This window comes from Haliotis rufescens, unplaced genomic scaffold, assembly GCF_023055435.1.
Source record: "Haliotis rufescens isolate VD_foot unplaced genomic scaffold, xgHalRufe1.0.p SCAF_3, whole genome shotgun sequence".
NCBI lineage: Eukaryota > Metazoa > Mollusca > Gastropoda > Lepetellida > Haliotidae > Haliotis > Haliotis rufescens.
This window is the reverse complement of record NW_025964001.1, coordinates 31,795,718-31,819,633: the sequence shown is the minus strand read 5'-3', so window position 1 is coordinate 31,819,633 and position 23,916 is coordinate 31,795,718. Positions and strand designations below refer to the sequence as shown.

The window sequence follows — 23,916 nt, the reverse complement described above, 5'->3', positions numbered from 1 at the left end:
TACAGGAAAGCAACTGTACCGAATTCACAGTTGCATCTATTTTCCATATGCTATACGCAACTCTAGGCAAATTATTTGTAAAGTTGGAATTGGTCTTGTGGTAAAGCGTACGCCCGGAGTGCCGAAGGTCCGGGGTTCGATCCCCGCACTCGTAATACTTAAAAAATGTTAAAAGATGGTACTTGTTACTGGGCCTGGCGCTCGGCATTAACGGGCATTAAGAGTCAGTATACTGTTTCTGAGTGGGGTATTCAAGTTAATGGTATTTCAATGGGCTGGCACTATAGAATCGGCATAAGTCCGGGCTGGTACGAGCAGCCTCCTCGAGTGATGGATAAGGCAAAAGGAAGGACTAGATGACAATCAACAGATAATGTTGGCGGTGTACTAAAAGGGTACAGACAACCAAGACAGGCGACATGAATGTGTAGTTAAAAACATGAATGTTTGAGACGACTTGATTAGTAAAGGATCTTGCGCGCACGATTGGTCAAACATTCTTTATACGGCGTGGCACGATCCCAATCAATCTCCAAATGACAATCTGAGGAAGTCTTGTATAGACACGTTCGAGTGGTCTTTTAGGTAGACGACCACGTCTCCCGATCATGGGATGCAAAGGGCACCATGAATGGCGCCAGAATGTTATCTCGGTAGTATGGGTACAGTGACCCTTCCATGGGCAATAGGCAGTGGCGTTCTGGCAGTCATAGTGATCCCGCCCCATATCTTAACAGACCCACCCCCAAATCTGTCACGTTGCCATAAGTTAGGACGCCTTTTGGCACGACCACGCCTATATCCAGAAAGTCAAGAGTGAATCGGGACTCATCTGAATGAATGCCTGCATATTGATACAGATTCACTAGGGTAGCAATATATTAGCAATTCAATAAGGGGGAGAGTTACTTGATAGGTTTAAACAATGACGTGATGATTTTACAGAATTGGGACAACTTTCTCAATGTTCCTAATCGTTGATTTTTAAAAAGTAAATTCATTTTACACATATTGGGTTCGATGTGGAATCTCTGTAAAAAATATATTTTCTTTCGTCTTCTATGATAGACAAATAAACAAATAATGGAATTCATCACCAATGTCAGATAGTTAACAAAGTGGACATTTTCTTTCGGTTAAAGTTATTTTTTTCTCCATCTCCCAGTTTCAATAGGCAGATTATGGTTACAAGTTTTAAACTTAGGTAATACTCGCCAAACGATTTCCTGCTTAGTAAAATTTATAATTTAGGCGACCATTTTTTTTATGATACTATACATTGTGCCTTTTGAAGACTCATCTCTTGCACTTCCCCAACACTGTAGATTAATGTCATTTAATATTCATGGACTAACTGTTTTAGATAAGTAGGTTTTTTTAAAACTTTGTGAAAACCAGATGTAGCTAAGCCGATCTCTACATTAGTTGCAGGCAGACGATACCTAATTGTTTGGTCAGTAACTTCAACTCCGGGGGCCCACCTCTACCGAAAAGCGATTTGATTGGCTGTTGGGGCTCGATTTCTTTTAGCATGGTTTCTAATTAATCGATCTGCAAATCACGGACTGAGACACATTTAAGATATTGGATATATTCTCACAGTTGCAGCAGGCCCTTAGGCTTTCATCCCGCATTCCCAATCTGAATCACAAATACGTCATAAAAGCAGCAGGGGGTATCTTGCGGGGTACTGTGGATAATGAGAATTAATCATATGAATGGCCCAGAGGGGTTAGGCGTTCTTTCATTGAAGTATCAAGTTATGCACGTGCACTGTTTCGGGGGTGTTTAGGGTGTCAGGTTTTGGTTCCGAAAACGTTCTATCTCTTGCAGTCATGTTTCAAATGGGGCAGTCGGGTAGCCTAGTGGTTAAAGCGTTCGCTCGTCACGCCGAAGACCCGGGTTCGATTCCCGACATGGGTAGCCCATCTCTGGTGTCCCCCGCCGTGGAATATTGCTAAAGGCGGTGTAAAACCATACTCACTCACCCACTCACTCGCTCATTTCTCAAGATAATCTTTCTTCTGACCCCCTACTGTTTGGAGAGTCGACACAGTGGGACCCCGCCGCTTATCCAGACCCTCAAGATATCCGTACTCAAGCAGAGACATGATAACTACACTCTCAAGAACGCAGATTGATGAGTTCGATTGTATTATGTACCAAAAATATATATAAAGCAATTACTCAAGAGTGTAATGCGTCCAAACAGGTATTTTGAAAAGGAGGGTTTTGTCCAATGCTGTGAGCCCAATCTGTCAAACAGGGTAACAGAGTTGCAGACTTTCGGTGTCCCTCCTTTCAACGTCTAGAATAATCAAGATAAAAGAATTAGTTAAATCAATGCAGTGAACATAATAGAAACTATCTAAATAAAGAATATTGTTCAAAAGTGTAAATTGACTGTAATATTATCAAAACAACAGCATTGTTGAATTGATCGCATTAAACAACATAGAAATTATAGGTATTGCCAGTCGCATGTGTACAGATTCGGTGTGGTGGTACATCTATGCATTTAGTGTGCACATTTTAGTTGGTATATTCTGCCATTTTTATACTAAAACGGAAAAAATATTCTCTTAACGTGCGCACGTGTATGGTTCTTTTTTTGGTGTAATCCGTTCAAAATGGAGGGTTTTATTCACACCTGCCGTTCAGCTATTCCTTTCCGTGGTTTTCTCTCCAAGTATTCAGTTAGGGTTTTTGCAGTATATCTGGTTACCAGTTATCATCTATATATGTAACATGAGATACATATGTCCATACATTTAACCACGGACCTATATAACAAGTCCGTGATTTAACTAAGAAATAAACGACACGTGGTCGTTGTTTATCTTACAATAAAAACACTGCATTGTACGATAAACGACGACCACGAGTCGTTTATTTCTGATATGAGATATTAACATTATACATAGCCTCTTAAAGGACGATTATAAATTGTACAAGCTTTAAAAATACTTTACCGATATTTAAATAATGACCCTCAATAGAATCCGCCCTCTGCAATGTCAGACAAGTCCACTTTATGCACTGGTGGGTATTTCCCGCATATTCTCACAATCCTCACTTCGATTACCTGTATCTTTTCTCCCAATATTTATATCTCTCCCGCTTTTGGATGCGATCGATCGGCCATCGCGTTTATCTGCGTTGCCCAGCTATATCTGTGGGGAACAACTCACCAGACACTCCACTCTCCACGCTCCAAGTCGTCCAAGTTGCGACCTCATATTAGAATCTCGAGAAATGTTTTACCGTGAAATAAAACACGTTTCGTTCTTCATTGATCTTTGCGATTTATCGCATAGCTATCTTACAGACATTATCTTACATCATAAGATACGTATGTCCGCACATGTAACATCAGATACGTATGTCCATACATGTAATTTATGATAACTTTGTCCGCACATGTAACAGAGATACGTATGTCCATACATGTAATTTCCGATAACTTTGTCCACACATGTAACATCAGATACGTATGTCCATACATGTAATTTCCGATAACTTTGTCCGCACATGTAACAGAGATACGTATGTCCATACATGTAATTTCCGATAACTTTGTCCACACATGTAACATCAGATACGTATGTCCATACATGTAATTTCCGATAACTTTGTCCGCACATGTAACATCAGATACGCATGTCAATACATATACAACATCAGATTCGCATGCCCATACATGTAGCATCAGATATGATGCTGGATTTGTTTGTCTGTTTGTTTGTTTGCTGTTTAACGCCGCACTCAGCAATATTCCAGCTATATGACGGCGGTCTGCAAATAATTTAGTCTGGACCAGACAATCCTGTGACTGTCTTCATGAGCATCGATCTACGCAATTAGGATTCGATGACATGCACCATGAGCATCGATCCGTGCAATTGGGATCGATGACATGCGTCAACCAAGTCAGCGAGCCTGACCACCCGATCCCGTCAGTTGCCTCTTATAGTCTATTACGATAAGCAAAGGTTGCTGAAGAACTATTCTCCACCCGGATCTTCACGGGTCACGGACGTTGGAATATAGATTTGTGCGTGCGTGGGAGGGTTTATAAAGTCTGGTTTTCATAACAATGTTGATGTTTCAGGAATCAGCAGTTTATACATGAGAAGAATGCAAGATTCCGACCATATCATTTAACGTGTGTTATAGAAGTGCTATCAAATAGTGAAGATACCAGTTGTTCGCAAAAAGGCGAGCGTGTCCTGCCCCACCGTTGGTACCCGTCACAAACGCATAGAAAGGCAAGACAAGTGTTCACCTAAACAACACGGGAATATGTGGTACAAGTTAATCCATGGAATGCTCTCCCCCTATCTACTATAAAAAAAATTTAAAGCTTTACTAAGGACCTGTATACTCAGATCAAACAACTTTTGAGAAAGTGTCGTATGGCAAGATCGATTGTACTTCAAAAGTTGTGAAATGTAGACAGCAAAGGCTAGGGCAGCAGGACTATTTCTCCTCATAAAGGAAAGTGATACAGGTGTCCCGTTTTGTGAGCACGTGTTGCCGTAATAGTAACCGAGGGGCATCATTGGAGGCACCCCCAGGCTCGAACCAACGACCAGTGGATTTGGCTAGCTAAGGGACACAACTCTGTACAGCCAGTTTCCTTATACTTTATACTACATTATAACAAGCTGTATGTGTTTCCAGGTTGGGTATATGAAGAAATCCAACCGTCAGATCTTAGTGCTAGCTTCTGACGTCAATAAGAGCGAAATGAAAGTTCGAATGTGGTTTCTAATCACGGATCCTCGAAAAGGTTAACACAGGGCATTCCGAACGACAACTGATTCCGTAAAAATCACCGTCTGTCTCTTCTTCCTGATGGGCCAATGTTGATAATTGCCAAAGATGGCAAAATGTCGTTGACGTGACCTGTAATGGGCTGACCTCAGATCTTTGTGTAGCGGTAGCGAGCCATGCGATCTGATTTTGATGATATTAGTACATTGTTTAACGACGCAATAATCAATATTCCAGCTTTTTTAATTACCGTACATAATCGAGTCGGCAAACAATTTGCTGAAAGCAACGATCCTCCACCAGCGCATTGCCTAATCTTATTGACATAATCTTCCCCGAAATCAACACAAGGTCAATTAGAAGAGAGGCGAAAGGCAATTAACAACACTGCCAAGTTTCAGCACAATGGTTACAGTGGTGTTAGAGAAGAATGTACAGATGTATGCACGATGGACAACACAACACAACACACGACACCACACGTCAAGACATAAGGGGTCGTATTGTATGTAAACAATAGCTACCCAGAGACAATGATCCCACACTATGAATGTAAATGGACAATTGACAAATGCACGGTTAATACAACGTAATATTGGACAGTACTTTAAAACAACTAAAATACAAAACTGATTTCCATGGTTTTTTGTGGGTTTTTTTGCTTTCGGAACACACGAATGGCGAAAAAAAAAAGATAAGTTCATACGTCCGGACACTTACGGGACAACCCGAAAATGAAGGTTGCGGAAAAGTGGCGAATAGTAGGGTTCCTAATCCCTAGGGTTAGTGACCACTCGTGACACTCGTGCTTCGTGACCATTCGTGTCATTCCGGTATTTTACGGCAAGGAATGAGTGGTAACGAATGCCACAGGTGATTACGGAAACCATACTGCCCGAAAACCCATTTATGCGGACTGATTTGTCAGTAACTGAACCTGGAAACCTAATCTGTAAAACGACTTCATTGTCTCTGGGTAGCCATTGTTTACATACAATACGACACCTCCGTTGTCTAGTGGAGAGAAATGTACGTCTGCCCCGTGAGCGTGAGGTCGATGGCTCAAACCCCTGGTCGCGTTTTACCAAAAAGTCCGGACTGGCGCAAGTAGCCACAGACACATGCATGCAGGTCAAAACATATATATGTATATATAAGTGCAGTAATCGTTCAACCCTACGCAGCAGTGTGCCTATGTTATTTGTATCCCTTTGTTGTGTTGAAATTAAATATGCTTCAGTAAAGTGAATAAAAGCACATCCGTGTCAACCACTGCGTGCTGTACATGCCACTGTAACTAAGAACAACCTACGTTTGAAGCTTGAGGAATAATCGGGTCAGGAGCCCCTCCTGGTCTATCTTATCTGGTTTGGGGTGGGGTTGTGGAATGTGATTTACTGGCTGTTTTCATTGGGGTAACCGTAAGTAAGTCACTCTACCTAGCACCCGATTTCTCCCCTCGCTCTACATTCCCCGGGACTGAGGGCAACAGTCACGCCGCTGGAGAATCAAGGTGAGTGTCAGCCATCTTACGTTTGCTTGAAGGACGCACTTTGACATATTTATTTCGCCTTGGGTGTGCGAGTTACATCACAGCAATAACTAAACAGTTACTATTTCGCCTTGGGTAAGCGAGTAACATCACAGCAAGAACTAAACGGTACTATTTCGCCTAGGGTAAGCGAGAAGCATCACAGCAAGAACTAAACGGTACTATTTCGCCTTGAGTGAGTGAGTGACATCAGAGCAAGAACTAAACGGTACTATTTCGCCATGGGTGAGCGAGTAACATAGCAAGAACTAAACGGTACTATTTTGCCATTGGTGAGCGAGTAACTAAAGAACTAAACAATATTATGCTGCTAAACAGTCGCGCACTGTAGGGCTGATCGTTTTGTGCTAGTGTGTGTGTGATTGCATCCGGTCAGTATTTCACTAATGTCAGCTTTATGTGAGAGGAAAGCCCAATGTAATACAGATCCAAGACGTGTATCTATTTCATGCAACCCATGGACGTGGTGCCGATAGATTAGGGATCCTAATCGGGACGAGTATTGGATTCGAACTCATGACGGTCAAGCTCCGGCGCCTAGACTACTTGGTCTCCCATGCTTGTTAGTGAATATGTTTCATCAGAACACGGGAACTCGAACTCCATTGTGTCGACAAACTTCTGCATGGTAACTCGGATGAGGACCTATAATTTAATGTAAGGTACCAGGATTTAACAAGGCCTTTCTGTATAAATTACACGAAAGAGAATATTTGAAATCATTTGACAAATATTATTTTGATTCCAAAAAACAGAAGATCTCTAGAGATTTTATAAATGAATAGTTGGACAGACATATGCCCAAAATGAATAGTTAGTTGGCAATGGTGAAAAAGATATATGTTTTGTTTTGTTGAAAATACCCGTACGAACGTTAACACCTTTGTGTGTTAATAGTGAAATGATTGTTTGATGTTGTTCAGCGTATATATAGTTTGTTTGATACATCTGGGAACAAACTTTATTGTTCACACCCCACCCCAACTATACACATCAAATGAATGCTTCCTAAATATACTCCTAATCATTTCTTGAACTCCCGTAACAGAGAAAAATTAAATGAACAATAGACACTGTTTCAAAATTATACCAAGAACACGTTTCTAGACATGATATGATATTAGGAAGCGAGATAGAAGATTTGTTTTCCCTGTATGTATGTTTGCAATTGATAAGAACGACTTCCCTGCAGATTGTCACGTAAGAAAACCTCGGCCTTAGGTCAGGTGACTCTCGTGCCACGTGGTCCGGTGGGTGAGTGAGGTGAGTCATAGAGGGGGAAGGTGTGGGCGGGAGATAAGTGGGTGTATGTTTCATAAACCAATTTCATCCCACCTATTACTAGCTTCAACCACTTTCTTTCGCACATCATCACGTCTTTGTTATAATTTGACGTCTATTGTCATCAAAACCGACTCAAAAGAAGCTGTGATAACTCACCCTCTATTGCTGATGGATTTCACTATTTATTTCGTTGTCAAGCCTTTTACAAGAAAGATTGTCATTTGTTCCATCCAAATACTAAACTTGAAATGTAAACAGGCTGAAATGTCGTCTTAATGTCTGTCATTGATAGCATTCATGACCCGTGAAGATCCGGGGTAGAATAGGTCTTCAGCAACTAAAAGGCGACTATGCTTGTCGTAAGAGGCGACTAAAGGGATCGGGAGGTCAGGCTCGCTGACTTGGTTGATGCATGTCATCGATCCCAATTGCGCGGATCGATGCTAATGATATTAATCACTGGATTGTCTGGTCCAGACTCGGTTATTTACAGACCGCTGGAATATTGCCGAGTACGGCGTTAAACAACAAACAAACAACAAACCAACCAGCCAGCCGTGAATTCGTACGTGAATACTAACCGCATCTTGCTTTACATATCTGTATATATGTAATGATTAGTGCAAGCTCCTGTGCCACCGTGGGTGGTTGATTGCTTGATTGATGCCAATCTAAAAACTATACACACCAACTGTGTTCTTATTACGCTTAGGAGGAATAAACTCAAGTCAACATGAGATAATACTGTTGGTTGGGTTAAAGAGATTATGGTCTCATATTATTTGCAAAAAACGTTGCAATTTGACCCTTAATTCAACGCATACCCCAGTTGTGAACCTTGATCTGTTTTGTTTGTTTGTTGTTTAACGCCGCACGAAGCCTTGGCCTGACAGACCGCATTCGTGGATTTCACCAAAGTGGTAAATGTCCACGACCCGCGCTTCTGACGTAACGTGACATGGCTGCAATACATTTCAAAGCGTTAAACCAAAACTATTATATGCTTGTATCGGCGTTTAACCCGAATTTGCCAGTCAGCGACGAAGAGCAGTATCAGTGATGGGTCCAGGTGGTTGTGGGTGGGGATAGTGACGTGATACGTTGCGTGATACCTTCAATATCACCATTTATCACGTGGCAATCTCGTAACGCCCTCGTTATCAAGACATACTCCCATATGACCGCTGTTTGACACATACCGGACATCATGTAGTCATACTGAGTCATACTGGTTTCTTGTCATACTGTCATGTAGGGTTACAAATTACATCCTAGACGTTATGCAGCATATAGGTATGTCTGGCTTCAGGCGCAACCAGTTGGTGTGTTATACAACGTAACATCCGCCTTAACCATTATTTATGCGTTAATGTCATATAATGTATTTCATGTAAATATGTACTAGTATTCAGAATTGGGCCCCATGAAGATCCGGATTACAGTTGGTCTTTAGCAACACATGTATGTCCTAAGAGGCGACCAACGGGATCGGGTGGTCTTGGTTGATGCATGTCATCGTTTTCTAGTTTCGTAGATCGATGCTCATGACGCCAATGACGTCATTGTCTGGCCCAGACTCGATTATTTACAGCCCGCCGTCATATAGCTGGAAAACAACAAACATATTCAACACTTCACGTGACAGATAAACACTTACTCGATGCAACCCTTTCCATAATCATAAGAAATATAAGTCCATAGTTCGATTCCGATTATATGATAACCATGTGTTTTTGAACCACTATAAAACATGATTATACCAGGTGTTCGTAAAAAGGTGAGCGTATCCTGCTCCACCGGTCGCATCTGTCACAGACACATGAAAAGGCAAGTTAACTGTTCACCTGAAAGAAAACGGGGACATATGGAATACGACCGGAGTCAAAATGGGGAATTCATAGGACAGCATGTTTGTCACTTACGCGTCACATTTGTAATGTCCTACATGTCTAACATAAAACTTTTTGAAAGCTTAACTGAGGACTTGAATGTTGTAACTGAGGAAGACACGTTTGAGCAATAGTCACATGACACTCTTTGACACCTTTGTAAAATGAGCTTGCTTAATTTTGCCATAAATGTGAAATTGTTTTAAACAGTACCTACTAGTAACATGTTTTATAAACGTGTTGTCAAGAGCTTCCTAAATTTACTCCAAGGTTGTACTGAAAGATATACCCGTGAAGACCGGGGTTTGAACAGGCCTTCTGCAACCCATGCTTGTTGTAAGAGGCGACTATGCTTGTCGTAAGAGGCGACTAACGGAATTGGGCGGTCAGGCTCGCTGACTTGGTTGACGCATGTTATCGTATCACAATTGCGTAGATCGATGCTCATGACATCAATCACTGGTTTTTCAGGTCCAGAATGGATTATTTACATACCGACGTCATATAGCCGGGATATTGCTGAGTGCGGCGTTAAACCACAAACAAACAAACAAAAACTGAAAGCTAAGTCCATGAATGAGTAATAATGCTATCCTTATAATAGGCAAGTCTAGATATGCGGACAGTAAGGACACCAGTATTTAATGAGGACCTCTTGTTATTTATATAATCAGGAAATTATGATGTAAACTAATAATCCTACACACCCCACCCCCACAATAAAATAAATAACCATTTCCGTAATCGCCTCAGTCGACAAGCATCAGTTGCAATACAGACGAATTCTAACCTGGATCATCACGGGTTTGTCTTAATTTCATGTAAAAATGACACGGATATTTGCTGTGGGAAAATAGATTCATCACCTCGGACAGCAATAGCTTGCCTTGAGGGGGACTGTCGAAAAACTAAGAATTCGCGATATAGAGAGGATGGGTATAAAGTCTTATATCAGGGTTCGTCCGTGGCGAAATGAAATATTGACCCAGTTTGACCCCACCCAATAAGCACAGACCCGACATATTGCGGGGGTTGACCCAGGCAAGTTCTTGTTATAAGATAGGACGATTAATTCTGGCTTTTGTCTTTGACATTCCACGAGCAGACGACAACATCCCGTGAATCATTTGGTCACATGACCCCATATCGTCTGCGTGTACCCTACCGGTGCAGCTCGCGAAAGGCCACTCGAAGCTTTGACGTTCAGTCGATGTTGAACAGGTAAGTTGATATACGTGTATCGAAGTGATGGGCGAAGGTCAGCTGTTTCTCTGGACGAGCTGATGACTTGATTATATCTACTTGTATGATATGAGTGGTGTGTAATTTTCACTGACGAGGCAGAACCGAGTGAGTACTCAGGCGGTGCATCCTTGGGCTAAAAATAAGTTTGTCCGCAGACGGTATGTTGGGCAAAGGTGTGTTGTCTCAGCGTAGCTCTTCTTGTGCAATTGTGTGATGCGATACTCGTATCGAGTGAATCTGGGAGTTTCGTGTATGTTATGTTTAAAATGTGAAGTGAAAGATCACGTGTATTACATGCCAATCTGTACCGGATCTGTGGATCATTTATATGTTTATCATTTCGTTTTTGGGGAGGGATTATAGACACATATCCGAATTATCTTTGTATCATTTATACGACAATAGATAACCCAGGAATAAAGGAAGTGTTAGCAACGATTCCCAAATTAAACATTTCCTAATTCTTGTTAAGATGTCAGTTTCAAAGATCATTACATAGAAGTGTTTTTAATATTTTGTTTAACATAATTTGAATGGTAGCTTAAAATACCTATGAATTTAGGAAATAAGGACTTTCTAACCCCCAAATTCCCTATTTTGAACATAATAACGTTATATTCCTAAATTGTCGCCATGGGTATCTAGATAAAAATCTCAGATAACACGTACCCTGACGTGGCTTTCATATTGAAACATATGATAACTGCAGATTCGGTCTTTGTATGGATTTTGTCAGAGAATTACACGCACCTGCATCCATCACAGCAGATAGTCTGTATATAAGTCAGTGTTAGTCACTGTAGACCCACTGGTTGCTGACGATGGGGCAGTGTCCACATCCATTGAAATACCCGCCCCTCTTTTACTTATTTACTTATCTGCCGACCCACATTCTTCAAGCCTACCTGACACCTCGCTGACTCTCAACAGAAAAGGACATGGTTCAGGAGCTCAGGATTGATAACCTGATCTGGGGTCGAGTTAACATATTGTGGAGCCCTGGATAAGGATTATCATCGTTTCAGGTTAACAAATATTGAGGGTGCTACAGCACTCATAATCAATGCCCGAATCGCGGAAAACAAACAATAAAAACAAAGCAAATCTGCTGTGTTAGTGTGATGAGACCTGGGTAGTTTTTTTCCTTCGTTTCACCAAAATGGTTAATGTCTACGATCTGCGTCACATCCCACATAAGAATTACACCCCATTATTTGTTACTAAAATGTCAAAGTCGAGGTTAAATCCAGCTCTCAGATTTTGTGTGGGAGTCGTTGACCTCCCAAGTCTGGTCTTGATCACATCAATAGAGGGTGTTATTGACCCACCGGGGCAGAATAGGACCCAGTTAAACCCTCGATCTTGATTGTCGTAATCGTGTGGATCAGTTGGTTACAATGTTTGACCTGGCTTGTTCATCGAACCTCGTGTTGTCAACCAATGGTTTGCCTGGTCCAGACTCATATTTACCAGCCGTCGTGATATTACTTGATTATTCTGGCAGTGCCGTAAAATAGCATTCACTGACTCGAATGAGGTTGAAATGAAATGAAAGGTGTGAAACGGAAATGCCACCATAGAGGTATCCTCGATATTTACTGCAAAATTGACCGTAGCGAGCCGTGGATGTTCACACAAATGCTTCGTACGAACATTCAACTTGACGCATCCTCGATTACCCAGTGTCTTATATCTCCATTCTGTTATGATACATACCCTGGTAATAGACCCAGTCGCTACCGTTGCTTCGTTTTTTTTAATCGGTTCGAATGGCAACGACGTTAAAATAGCCGTCCATTCAAATTACTTTCAAAAGCGAGAGAAAAGCTGTCATAAGAGATAGGAACCTTGGGTGTAGTGACATCACTTCCGAAAAGAGGCTATTAATTAAAAAAATAATGGCGGTAGGATACCCTGAATAGCTGAGGGTTCATATAACGATGAACTAGGTTTTCACCGATCTGTAAATGTGTGTAGAGGATGACCAAGGAGGAAAACCTGGTTAGGGGAGTGTGTGATAGAAATTTTGAGTCAGTGTGGAGAATGAGTGCCGGATAAGGCCGAATGTCCAACGCCGATAGTCACATGGTGCCGGACCGGAGACAGTGGACCTCTCTGATAAGTTGAAAAATCTCTTGTGAAAATATTGAAGAGTTCACATGGCTAGCATGTTGCCGTTAATACCTTAATGTTTAAATTTGGACTCACGGCAACATCAAATATATTGGTGTGACAACATGAGTGAAAAGGGACGCTAAGAGGCATCAATAAATAGTACTATCCGATTACATAGGCATATTATTTGATGGGTGTATTGACTTTTAACTTTGATATTATGTATTGTTTGTGTCAATAATCGGTTGCACTTGGTATGTAAGCTAAACAAAAAAAAATGTTCTGCAGGCGTGAAAACTAAAACGTTAAAATAAATACTGAAAACTAAATAATCTTGCCGGTAAATGACAGGTAAACAGAAGGGTGTAGTTGCAGAATGAATCACCTGTCTGGAATGCACTGTTACTATCGACTGTTTTAGGTAAGAGGACGCTCAAGTACATGTACCTGTATTTCAAATATAGTGATACATTTCAGGACGGGGAATTTCAAGGAATTCAACCCGCGTCGGCAAAGAATACATTGAAACAATTGTTACTCGAACTTCTGTGTACCATCGATGGTAGGTCGAATTAGCCGTTGTACGATACAAGCAGAGTCAATAATAGACCAATAGTGAATACATGACACTTTTTTATGGATAGCAACTTCTTTTGATCTACTTCTTGCTCCTTATTGCGTAGGTCGATGCTCATGTTGTCAATCACTGGATTTTCTGGTCCAGACTCGATTATTTACAGCTGGAATATTGCTTTGTGCGGCGTTAAACAACAAACAACCAACCAAACTCTTGCTCACCAATGAAATGTCACTATTCGAGTGCACAACATACACATGAGGCAACAGATGAATCCCGAGCCTCCATTTTACAATGGTGCTGACACACGAAGATTTGTCCACTTTCACCAAATATCAGTCCATTCTGTTATCTAAGTAACGAATGCGGTTGGTCAAATCAAGAAACGTCTATGACTTACACCTAACTCACCCTGATTGGAAAGACAACCATTTCGATTAATGCAGACGGTGAACCAGAGACGTTCATTTGAGGAGTTTTTGCTATAGAATGCTATATCGATTTTTGACAAAACACCACGAAGGATAAGCTTCACAAATTTTGGTAATTTGGGCAATCGAACCCTGAGTCTGAGTGCGACAAGCAAAGGCGCTGATATATGCTACTGGTATACAAACTAGTGTCCTCTTGGGCTCAAATAATCAAACGTGGCTGCGGGTCAGCTTCATCTTGTAACTGGTCACATCGCCCTCGGGTCAACTTGACTTCTCACCGGACATGAGTTGGCGAGTCAGCTTATCTTGTGACAGCAGTATTAAACATCACGTTGCGTCGTTACCATGGAGTCACGATTTGCTTTTTTATCTGTTCATGGTGTAGAAATCGCTGGAGATTCTTATGACATAGTATTGTTTGTTTGTTTGTTGTTTAACGCCACATTCAGAAATATTCCAGCTGTATGACGGCGGTCTGTAAATAATCGAGTATGGACCAGACAATCCAGTGATTGACATCATAAGCATCGATCTACACAATTGAGATACGACATGCATCAACCAAGTCAGCGAGCCTGACCACCCGTTCCCGTTAGTCGCCTCTTACGACAAGCATAGTCGCCTTTTACGGCAAGCAAGGGTTGCTGAAGACATATTCTACCCCGGATCTTCACGGGCCGTACAGGCAAGTTGCATATGGTAGTGATATTATCTTCGTCTTGCACCTTGCGTCTATTTCACAACATTGCTGTGCCGTGTATGGTTATGTTCACACTCGCCACAACTAGATTTCCAATCCGGATCGAGATTATGTTACAACCGTTCTACCTTTATGATTTTGTTGTTGTCGTCGATGCCAAGTATCAGATAAAGCTGTCATGATTTCTGTTGTATGTTGAATTGAATATGACACAGGTGTTCCAACATGATGGGTTATGATGTACCTGTTTGATGTATTACATTCCTCTGGGACACCGATGAACTATTCCTGACAGTATTAATGCGTGATGCGAGCCTGACCACCCGATCCCGCTTATAGTTAGACCGCCTCTAACTATAAGCATAGTATTAGAGCAGTAATATTTACAATATTTTGTTAACACTTTTGACGTTATATTGCATAAGGATAATAAGCTAATTGAAATGCAATCGACTTGTGATTGTATAATAACGTAATGCGACTATCAGATATACGTAACTACAAATCCTTAGTCATAGTGGTCTAATACAGAATAATTATTGTGATTGTCATAATTATTCCTCCAAGTAACTTCAATACAATCGCTTTTAGTGGTCATGGAACTACTTTGCATGAAGTACCCCTCCATCTCTATTCAGAATATTCTCCACAAAGGCTCTTATCTCTCCACGGTTGATCTGCTGGGGATCCTTTGCCTTTGTAATGCATAGGTGAAGTAACAAGTACTCGTACCACATGACCCAGTTTATGCACTTGAACAACCTATAACCTTTGTGAAGCTTTGCATTTATTTTCAAAGCATTCACTCACTAACTCAGTCGTTATACACTGAATAGGCGCTACATGTTAGCACCATACGTCATGTGAATGTGGATCATCTTACGAAGTTAGCATAATAGGTGGCCATGTTGGTTAATGAGCTTATGGTTGATGTGAAGCATGGATTACATGATCCAGTACCTGTGAAAATGATGGTCAAGGATATGACATAGAAGATCAGAGTTCACAAAAATGTTTATTTGTTTTGTTTGTTTAACACCACACACAGCAATACCCCAGCTATATGACGTCGGTCTATAATTAATTTAGTCTGGACCAGATAGTCAAGTGATTGACATCATGAGCACCGATCCACGCATTTGGGATACGATGACATGCATCAACCAAGTCAGGGCGCCTCACCTCCCGATCCCGTCAGTCGCCTCTTACGACAATGATATAATCGCTTCTTACGGCAAGCATGGGTTGCTGAAGACCTATTCTAACCCGGGTCTTCGCGGGTCTCACAGAAATGATACTGGGTTTTTCAGGGGCATAGTTGAAGAACCAGGGACATTTTGCTATCCGAGGCAGTAGAAGAGAACAACAGGGCACTCTCATGCCTCGGATATAGCTGCGAGTGACTCATTTTATTGAGGGTAAATGTTGCATCGGGATTGTTATTCGTGAACTCAATTAATCAATTTTTATTTCTGCACTGAAGAGAGTATCGTTCACAAATATTATTTCAGTCTAAAAAAGAGTTGTTTTACCTTAAATCTCGGCATGAGAAAGCACCTATTTCTGCTGGGGGAAATTACCAAGAGATTCAAATTTGGGATGGACGAAGTAACATTCTGATATATACTTCCCTTCTTAATGATTCATATTTTGGACACACAAGAAGAATGTTATGCTATTCCCCCACTTCTTTATTGACAGTACACAACAGGCAATAAACTGCAACCTGATTAAAGCAATAACAATCCAGACAATCAAAAAAGGTGTCCTTGGCACAGCTTTTAAATTTGAAACACTTTCATTCACAGTTTCTATTCCCATTCGTGTGTACTAGTGAGAGAAAATGGCTGCCTGATAAGGCCATATGTGGGACTATGTACGGAGACAATCTCTGAGATAAGCACGTCTAATCATTGTTACAGCTTTGTCAGCAAACACCCACATACCCTCCAATCTGCTCGCACATACCAGGCTAGGTAAATATTTGACTATCCATACTGACAATCAAATTCTATTTAGAGAAGGGCAGATTTGTGTATCTAGCGGGACCGGGCTTTATTGAATTCATGTTCCGACAGCATTTCGTTTTTGAGACCTCATTTTGTAAGTCCAAATAATTGACACGTATCATGCAAGTGATATTCACTTGTGTGGTCAAATAAAAAATCCAACTGACCAACCCAGTGTGTTGGTTGCTTAACGCCGCACTGGCAGCGATCTGTAAATAATCAAGTCGGGATAAGACAATCATTGACTGACATGCTGAACATCCACATCCTTACACTTATTGGCAAGAGACGGGAGATAACGGTATATGTCAACAAATATTGTTTATTACTGTTCAGCATTCATTCTTTGTTTTACTCGCCTTTATGGTGATAAGCCTTCAGGACGCTACACTTTTGTGTTAGCTTTGATGCATGTGAAAATGCGTTAACAGTATCGTATTTTTTTTTATCAAAACTCACCGACCCTTTTCTAAACATCAAAACTAGAACGGAAAGGTTATCCCCAGTTTTAAATATTTCATTTTTAGCCCAACCTGATAAATGATAATAATGCCGATTTGACGTTAAATTTTAAATCGCTCACTAAAAAAAGGTTCCTTTAAGTTTCTTGTCTTTCTAGGGTGTGAAAGATTGACTTTACATTTTTATTTTGCAGTGGATGCATAGACATCAATCTAGAATTTAAACAATGATCGCACGAGCGCATGAATCAAGGTATATGTCATTGTCCCCATCACGTTTGTACTTCTGTTGCGACACTTCAGAATGTATCCGGATAGGCTGACCTTTACTTTGCCGCCCATTCGCCTTCATCATACATTAGCACGGCTAGACTGTTTCTTGCAGTCTCATCACGATACGACTCGTAATTGTATGGTAATTGCTATTCTAATGTATGTTCGCGTGTAGCCGTTCTACTGTTGCAAGGTATATTAGTACCTGCATTTAGCCAACACTACGATTAATGTGAGGGATAGCCCTGTTCTAGTGCGCGTTGCGTCACTGGACAATCCCTCACGTACTTTCTCCAAAATAGAGCTGGAGTCACGTGACTGACCAGGTAACTCCTTTCATCTGTGACACATGTTAACACTAATTGTGACCTTAGATACACGTTTCCATTTCCCCTTAAATAGGCTGAGTATTTGTAAAAATATTTTCAACGTGGGTTTGTAATTTAATCCTTTAACATAAGGAAATAATTGCCCAATATAACGTATAGTACGGATGTATATGCTTTGTTACACCTGATCCCGGATATGCCATTGAGCTGAAAACAAAACATTACACTTTACGCGTGACGTCGGTGTTTATTCGATAATTAGAATAAAAAAATTTTTAAACAAACTAAGAGAAATATTTTGTTTTTGATTGTTGTTTTTAAGTACACAAGAACGATAGGAGTGAATGTTTGCCAAATGTTAATCTAACTGTTTCACATAAATTATTCTAGTAATTACGGTTTCTTATCACACATGCAAGCATATTAAGGTAAATAGCATAAGACATATTCACAATAAAACAGTAATGGGAAAAGGTAATAGCTTGTCACGACGTCGTACGAGTATGTCGTAGGATCGTGTTGTCTTTCGGGGACGTTGTGCTGACAGTACTCGGCACGAATCTTGTAGGATCGTGTTGTCTTTCGGGGACGTCGTGCTGACAGTACTCGGCACGAATCTTGTAGGATCGTGTTGTCTTTCGGGGACGTTGTGCATACAGTACTCGTCACGTATGTCGTAGGATCGTGTTGTCTTTCGGGGACGTTGTGCATGCAGTACTCGTCACGTATGTCGTAGGATCGTGTTGTCTTTCGGGGACGTTGTGCATAGAGTACTCGTCACGTATGTCGTAGGATCGTGTTGTCTTTCGGGGACGTTGTGCATAGAGTACTCGTCACGTATGTCGTAGGATCGTGTTGTCTTTCGGGGACGTTGTGCATAGAGTACTCGTCGCGTATGTCCTAGGATCGTGTTGTCTTTCGGGGACGTTGTGCATGCAGTACTCGTCACGTATGTCGTAGGATCGTGTTGTCTTTCAGGGACGTTGTGCATGCAGTACTCGTCACGTATGTCGTAGGACCGTGTTGTCTTTCGGGGACGTTGTGCATAGAGTACTCGTCACGTATGTCGTAGGATCGTGTTGTCTTTCAGGGACGTTGTGCATGCAGTACTCGTCACGTATGTCGTAGGACCGTGTTGTCTTTCGGGGACGTTGTGCTGACAGTACTCGGCACGAATCTTGTAGGATCGTGTTGTCTTTCGGGGACGTCGTGCTGACAGTACTCGGCACGAATCTTGTAGGATCGTGTTGTCTTTCGGGGACGTTGTGCATACAGTACTCGTCACGTATGTCGTAGGATCGTGTTGTCTTTCGGGGACGTTGTGCATGCAGTACTCGTCACGTATGTCGTAGGATCGTGTTGTCTTTCGGGGACGTTGTGCATAGAGTACTCGTCACGTATGTCCCAGGATCGTGTTGTCTTTCGGGGACGTTGTGCATAGAGTACTCGTCACGTATGTCCTAGGATCGTGTTGTCTTTCGGGGACGTTGTGCATAGAGTACTCGTCACGTATGTCCTAGGATCGTGTTGTCTTTCGGGGACGTTGTGCATAGAGTACTCGTCACGTATGTCGTAGGATCGTGTTGTCTTTCGGGGACGTTGTGCATGCAGTACTCGTCACGTATGTCGTAGGATCGTGTTGTCTTTCAGGGACGTTGTGCATGCTGTACTCGTCACGTATGTCGTAGGACCGTGTTGTCTTTCGGGGACGTTGTGCATAGAGTACTCGTCACGTATGTCGTAGGATCGTGTTGTCTTTCAGGGACGTTGTGCATGCAGTACTCGTCACGTATGTCGTAGGATCGTGTTGTCTTTCAGGGACGTTGTGCATAGTACTCGTCACGTATGTCGTAGGACCGTGTTGTCTTTCGGGAACGTTGTGCATGCAGTGATTGTGTCTTTTCTTTTTTTCAGAGTTTGGTTGTAATTTACAGTCAAGATGGCCTTCATGTCCAGCAGAATCGTAAGTAGTTTACAGAACACACACCGTAGATTCACTGTAGAATATATCATTGAAGGTAATGACAGGGGCAGTTTGATATAACGAAATTGCTAAACACTTAGTTGCACAAGCCCAAACTCTTCCTGTCAGCATCCTCCCTCTCACTGAATCTCATACTCTTTAGCCATGATCTTATCAGTTGTTCCCCTGCTCCAGTGAAGCAGGCATGGGCAAGCTGGTCCAAGTTTGTTTACTTTAGGGCACTGACAGCATGGGCCAGCTTGACACTCAAGGATTGAAACATAACACTCCAAGACAAAACAGTGAAACTACAGTGATCAAATCAACTCTTTGAAAAACGTTTTAGAGGGAAGAACTAATAAAGTTTCTATTCACTGGAAACTGACATCCCTTGACCAATATTTAAATCATGTTCAATGTGGTAAGCATTTATATATATCGGGTTTAAACCCAACGAGGCAATTCATTAGCCATTTCTAATGATGGTAGTTTTGGATTAGGCTCTTACTCATAGATATGTTAGTAGACTAACCCTTAGTCTCTGAAATTATATAATTTTGATAGAAACCAAGAACGCCAATAAATTGAAAAAGCGCCACACTGAGATGAGAGATTCAGCTTTTAGAAAATTTTACACTTGCTTCATGTTTTAGGGCTATACCATTTCAGTAAGGGGAAGGCAGAAAGGAAACTAATAAGCTTGAGATTCTGTGAGGCAGACTAGTGTTTTAGTAGTATTCTGTTCAACTTGCTCTTTCAGTGAAAAATTGAAAAATGGATTTATACTGGAGCAAATTTACAATATGTTCGCCACAACAAATAATGTTCAAAACTGTTTGACTGCCATGAACACACAATGCCATTTAGAAAGTGGTCAAATGTAACCAATGTTATAATTGGAATTACACTTGTAGTCAACTGGTAGTCTAGATCACGTACTTTGTGTATCCCTCTGACAAGTGTAAATTGGCAGGGCTCCCATGGCCAGTTGTAGGACTTACATTTTTGTTTAAGCCTCGGTGGCTGAATGAGAAAGATCGCTGACTTTGTGTGCTGGTGATTAGGTGCCTCACTCTGGCAGTGTGGGTTCGAATCCTGGGCGGGACTCAACCCCCAAAAGTTCGAGAATCTGTACTTTGCAAAGAAAGTGTTTTTGTCCCAGATGGGACTCAACACCAAAAATTACTAGGATTTGCACTTTACAGAGAAAGTTTTATCCCAAATATGACATTTGTTACTTTGTGCTTATTTATGTTTTATGTTTTATTTATGCGATCAAAGTTAGAAGAAATAGGGGTGACTATGGTATTTACATAAAAGGAAAACCAAGATGAAACTATTTCTATATATTTTGTTTTAACTGAACTTCTCGCATCTACATGAATGTCACCAGAAGACCACGTGCACCAATTGTAGTACTGGGCAGTAACATGATGTACATTGCATCTGCAGGTTTATGAACACGCGTATAGCCCTTGAAAGATATTTCTTATAAGGTCAAGGAGGTTTTTATTAAAATCGTCTTTGCATTGCACCAACATTGGCAAAAAGGTTCCCAATACTAAGGCACTAAGTGCTGGCTGGTGGATTACCTGTGATCGGATATCTCCGGGAAGCTTCTTGTGGCAATGAAGAGGCTCACTTGGTGTATCACACTACCAACCACTGCACCCCTGCTTGCTGTAAAAGGCGACTATGCTTGGTGAGGCGACTCACGGGATCGGGTGGACAGGCTCGCTGACTTGGTTGATGCATGTCATCGTGTCCCAATTGCATGGATCGATGCTCATGATGTCAATCACTGGATTGTCTGATCCAGATTCGATTATTTACAGACCGCCGTAATAAAACTGGAATATTGCTGAGTGAGGCGTTAAACAACAAACAAAAACAAAAAAAACACTGGTGTGTAACCATGGAACTGTGTTGAAAGATTCTTATTTCTTTAAAGTTTGCGAATATATGTTGGATTTGCAGTAGACTTGTTAAGGTCGTCTTATCTGCAGTCTGCAAATTTGCAGTATCTGTTCCTTCCCTGTATAATCAGAACGTTTCTCACGGTAAGCTGACGGGCTATGATAAAACTGTGGTCAAATAAGGCCCCAACAATTATGATTATGCTTATCCATGCTACATTCTCCTCTACTATCACATAATCACCATTATTGTACTGATATTGTCACATTGTGTTGTGTCCTCAGATATAACGTCACCAATTATGTGCGTTAATGTCAATGGTGATGTTTGAGTTCCCCACAAATAACTGTAACCAACGTTATTAAATGCGTAGGGGCCTTGAAAAATGTCCCCGAAAATGCTTGAAAACATAATTATGCCCCATACTGTAGAAAAAAATGACTGCCACAAAAATTCCATTCCAGTTTTTAAAGACTATCTCTTTGAACTCATCAAACATCACTGTTTGATTGGCTTTCTAGAAGTTGGTGAGTTAATAATAAGAACGTACACCTTTATGGACAACAACTTCTGGTGTATTGCATGTAGCGACGTTTCGATGCAGAATCTTACACCGTTCTCCAGCTTGATTTTGGTGTAAGAATCTACATCGCTACATACAATAAACCAGAAGTTGTTATCTATATAGTTTACGTTCTTATTCTTATCACGGAACATCCTCCGTATTCACCAGATTTGTCAACGTGTGATTTCAACTCTTCCCATCCTGGCAAATGATGACGTCATTTCTTCTGTGGAGAACCGTTTACGCCACCGGGGGAAAGCCTTCTACGTCAGTGGGATCCAGGCACTCCATCATGTTTGGCCGAAGGATGTGGACCTCGGAACGAATTATATAGATAATTAGCAACAACTCCATCAACACAGCCCATAATCGTTAGGCTCAGAACATTTAAACCACCCCTCGTAACCCTCGAATACATGGTCAGGTGGATGTATGTATACACGATGTCTGCAGCTGACACTGCTCGGCGCGGCAGATGGCGGTCACTGTAACCTGACGAGGCAACAGGTAGAGGGATGACTCTTCATCACATGCTGACCATGCGTTTGTATGGGAAAACCGTGATGTCATGTTGGGTCACATGCAATTAACAACAGCTAAGTGGATGTCGACTGAACTGACTTAATAAGGGTTTTTGAATGGGGGACTTTGTGAATGGATAATTATGTAACACGTGATCCCTACTGAAAAGTCGCCGTCAGTCAGAAAGTTGAGAATAATATAATCTATTATCGTTATTCGCAGTTAACTGTAAATCAGTAAATATCATGGCCACAGCACATTTATACAACTACTAGTGTTGGATGCTTAGTCATAACGCAATTCGAGTTAATCAACGATCTACAAGGAAGAACGGGTTATATTTTTTTAGGGACTGAATGATGTTAGTTCTTACATCATGCATTGACCAAAACGTGCAGTACACTGTATATTGCATATTGCTTCAACTGACTAATCAGGTCTTAGAATCGAAACCGAAAGTTATTAAACACGATCTTTCAACCGTTTATAGGTAGACTCGCCCGATATATGGAGTGTTTGTTTTGTTTTAAGGTGCGTGGTCGCATGTCCCTTATCTATTCGTGTCTCCTAACGTCCTTGTTAATTAACGTTTGGCGATATAAGGGCTTGTTCAATCACGCCGTATTTACTGAAGCAAGATATGAAAGTATTGTTCAAATGAAAAAAGGTGTTTCAAAGTTTTTGTCAAAGGTTATGCATGAAAATCCCCTTGAATTTCCGGGGCCTGATATCAGCACAATATGAAGGCTTGTAAGAGCAGTCTGAACGAGGATAGGTAAAGTAACATTTTACGACTTCAAGTACGTATGACCTTTCTGATAGGTCCAGACTCGATTATTTACAAACCGCCGTCATATAGCTGGAATATTGCTGAGTGCGGCGTTAAACAACAAACCAACCAACCAACCAAAAGTGTCGGCGTGGATCGTTCTTTTTTATTTCAGTGGCAGGTTTGCTTTGAAGATTCGATTATTGGCAGTTAGGACTAAGCTGAAGTATTACTAACTGCCGCATGGAACAACATTCATTTACTCAGGAGACTTCTCAACATCGTTAGTATTGTTTGTAGAAAACAACTGCCAGTCCAGTACTTATAAGAGTAGAACGAATATGATTTGTTACAAGCATGATCTTTCATTTGCATTCTATATTTTCTACTGAGCACTGCCCTTCCGTGATACATCCTCGATTATCCAGGGTACTATATATCCATTCTGTTATGATAAAATCCCTGGACCTATGTCCTACCAAATCTACGTTTTGAACCGTATTCGAAAGACATGTCGTTTAAAATAGGCGTCCAGT

At 41.2% G+C, this 23,916-nt stretch overlaps 1 protein-coding gene across 2 annotated transcripts in view; it reads left to right on the top strand.

Annotated features, from left to right (window-relative positions):
• Positions 1 to 6,088: 6,088 nt before the first annotated feature.
• The window catches only part of LOC124146120 (galectin-4), a 35,075-nt gene continuing 17,247 nt past the window's right edge, over positions 6,089 to 23,916 (top strand). Inside the window, exons 1-2 of one of the 2 annotated variants that reach the window (XM_046516242.2) lie at positions 6,089 to 6,289; positions 19,559 to 19,607. In XM_046516242.2, coding sequence (XP_046372198.1) covers positions 19,584 to 19,607 — 24 coding nt within the window. In that variant the 5' untranslated portion in view covers positions 6,089 to 6,289; positions 19,559 to 19,583. Of the gene's footprint in view, positions 6,290 to 10,600; positions 10,723 to 19,558; positions 19,608 to 23,916 lie in introns of those variants that run through there. The other variant, XM_046516252.2, reaches the window with a different exon arrangement.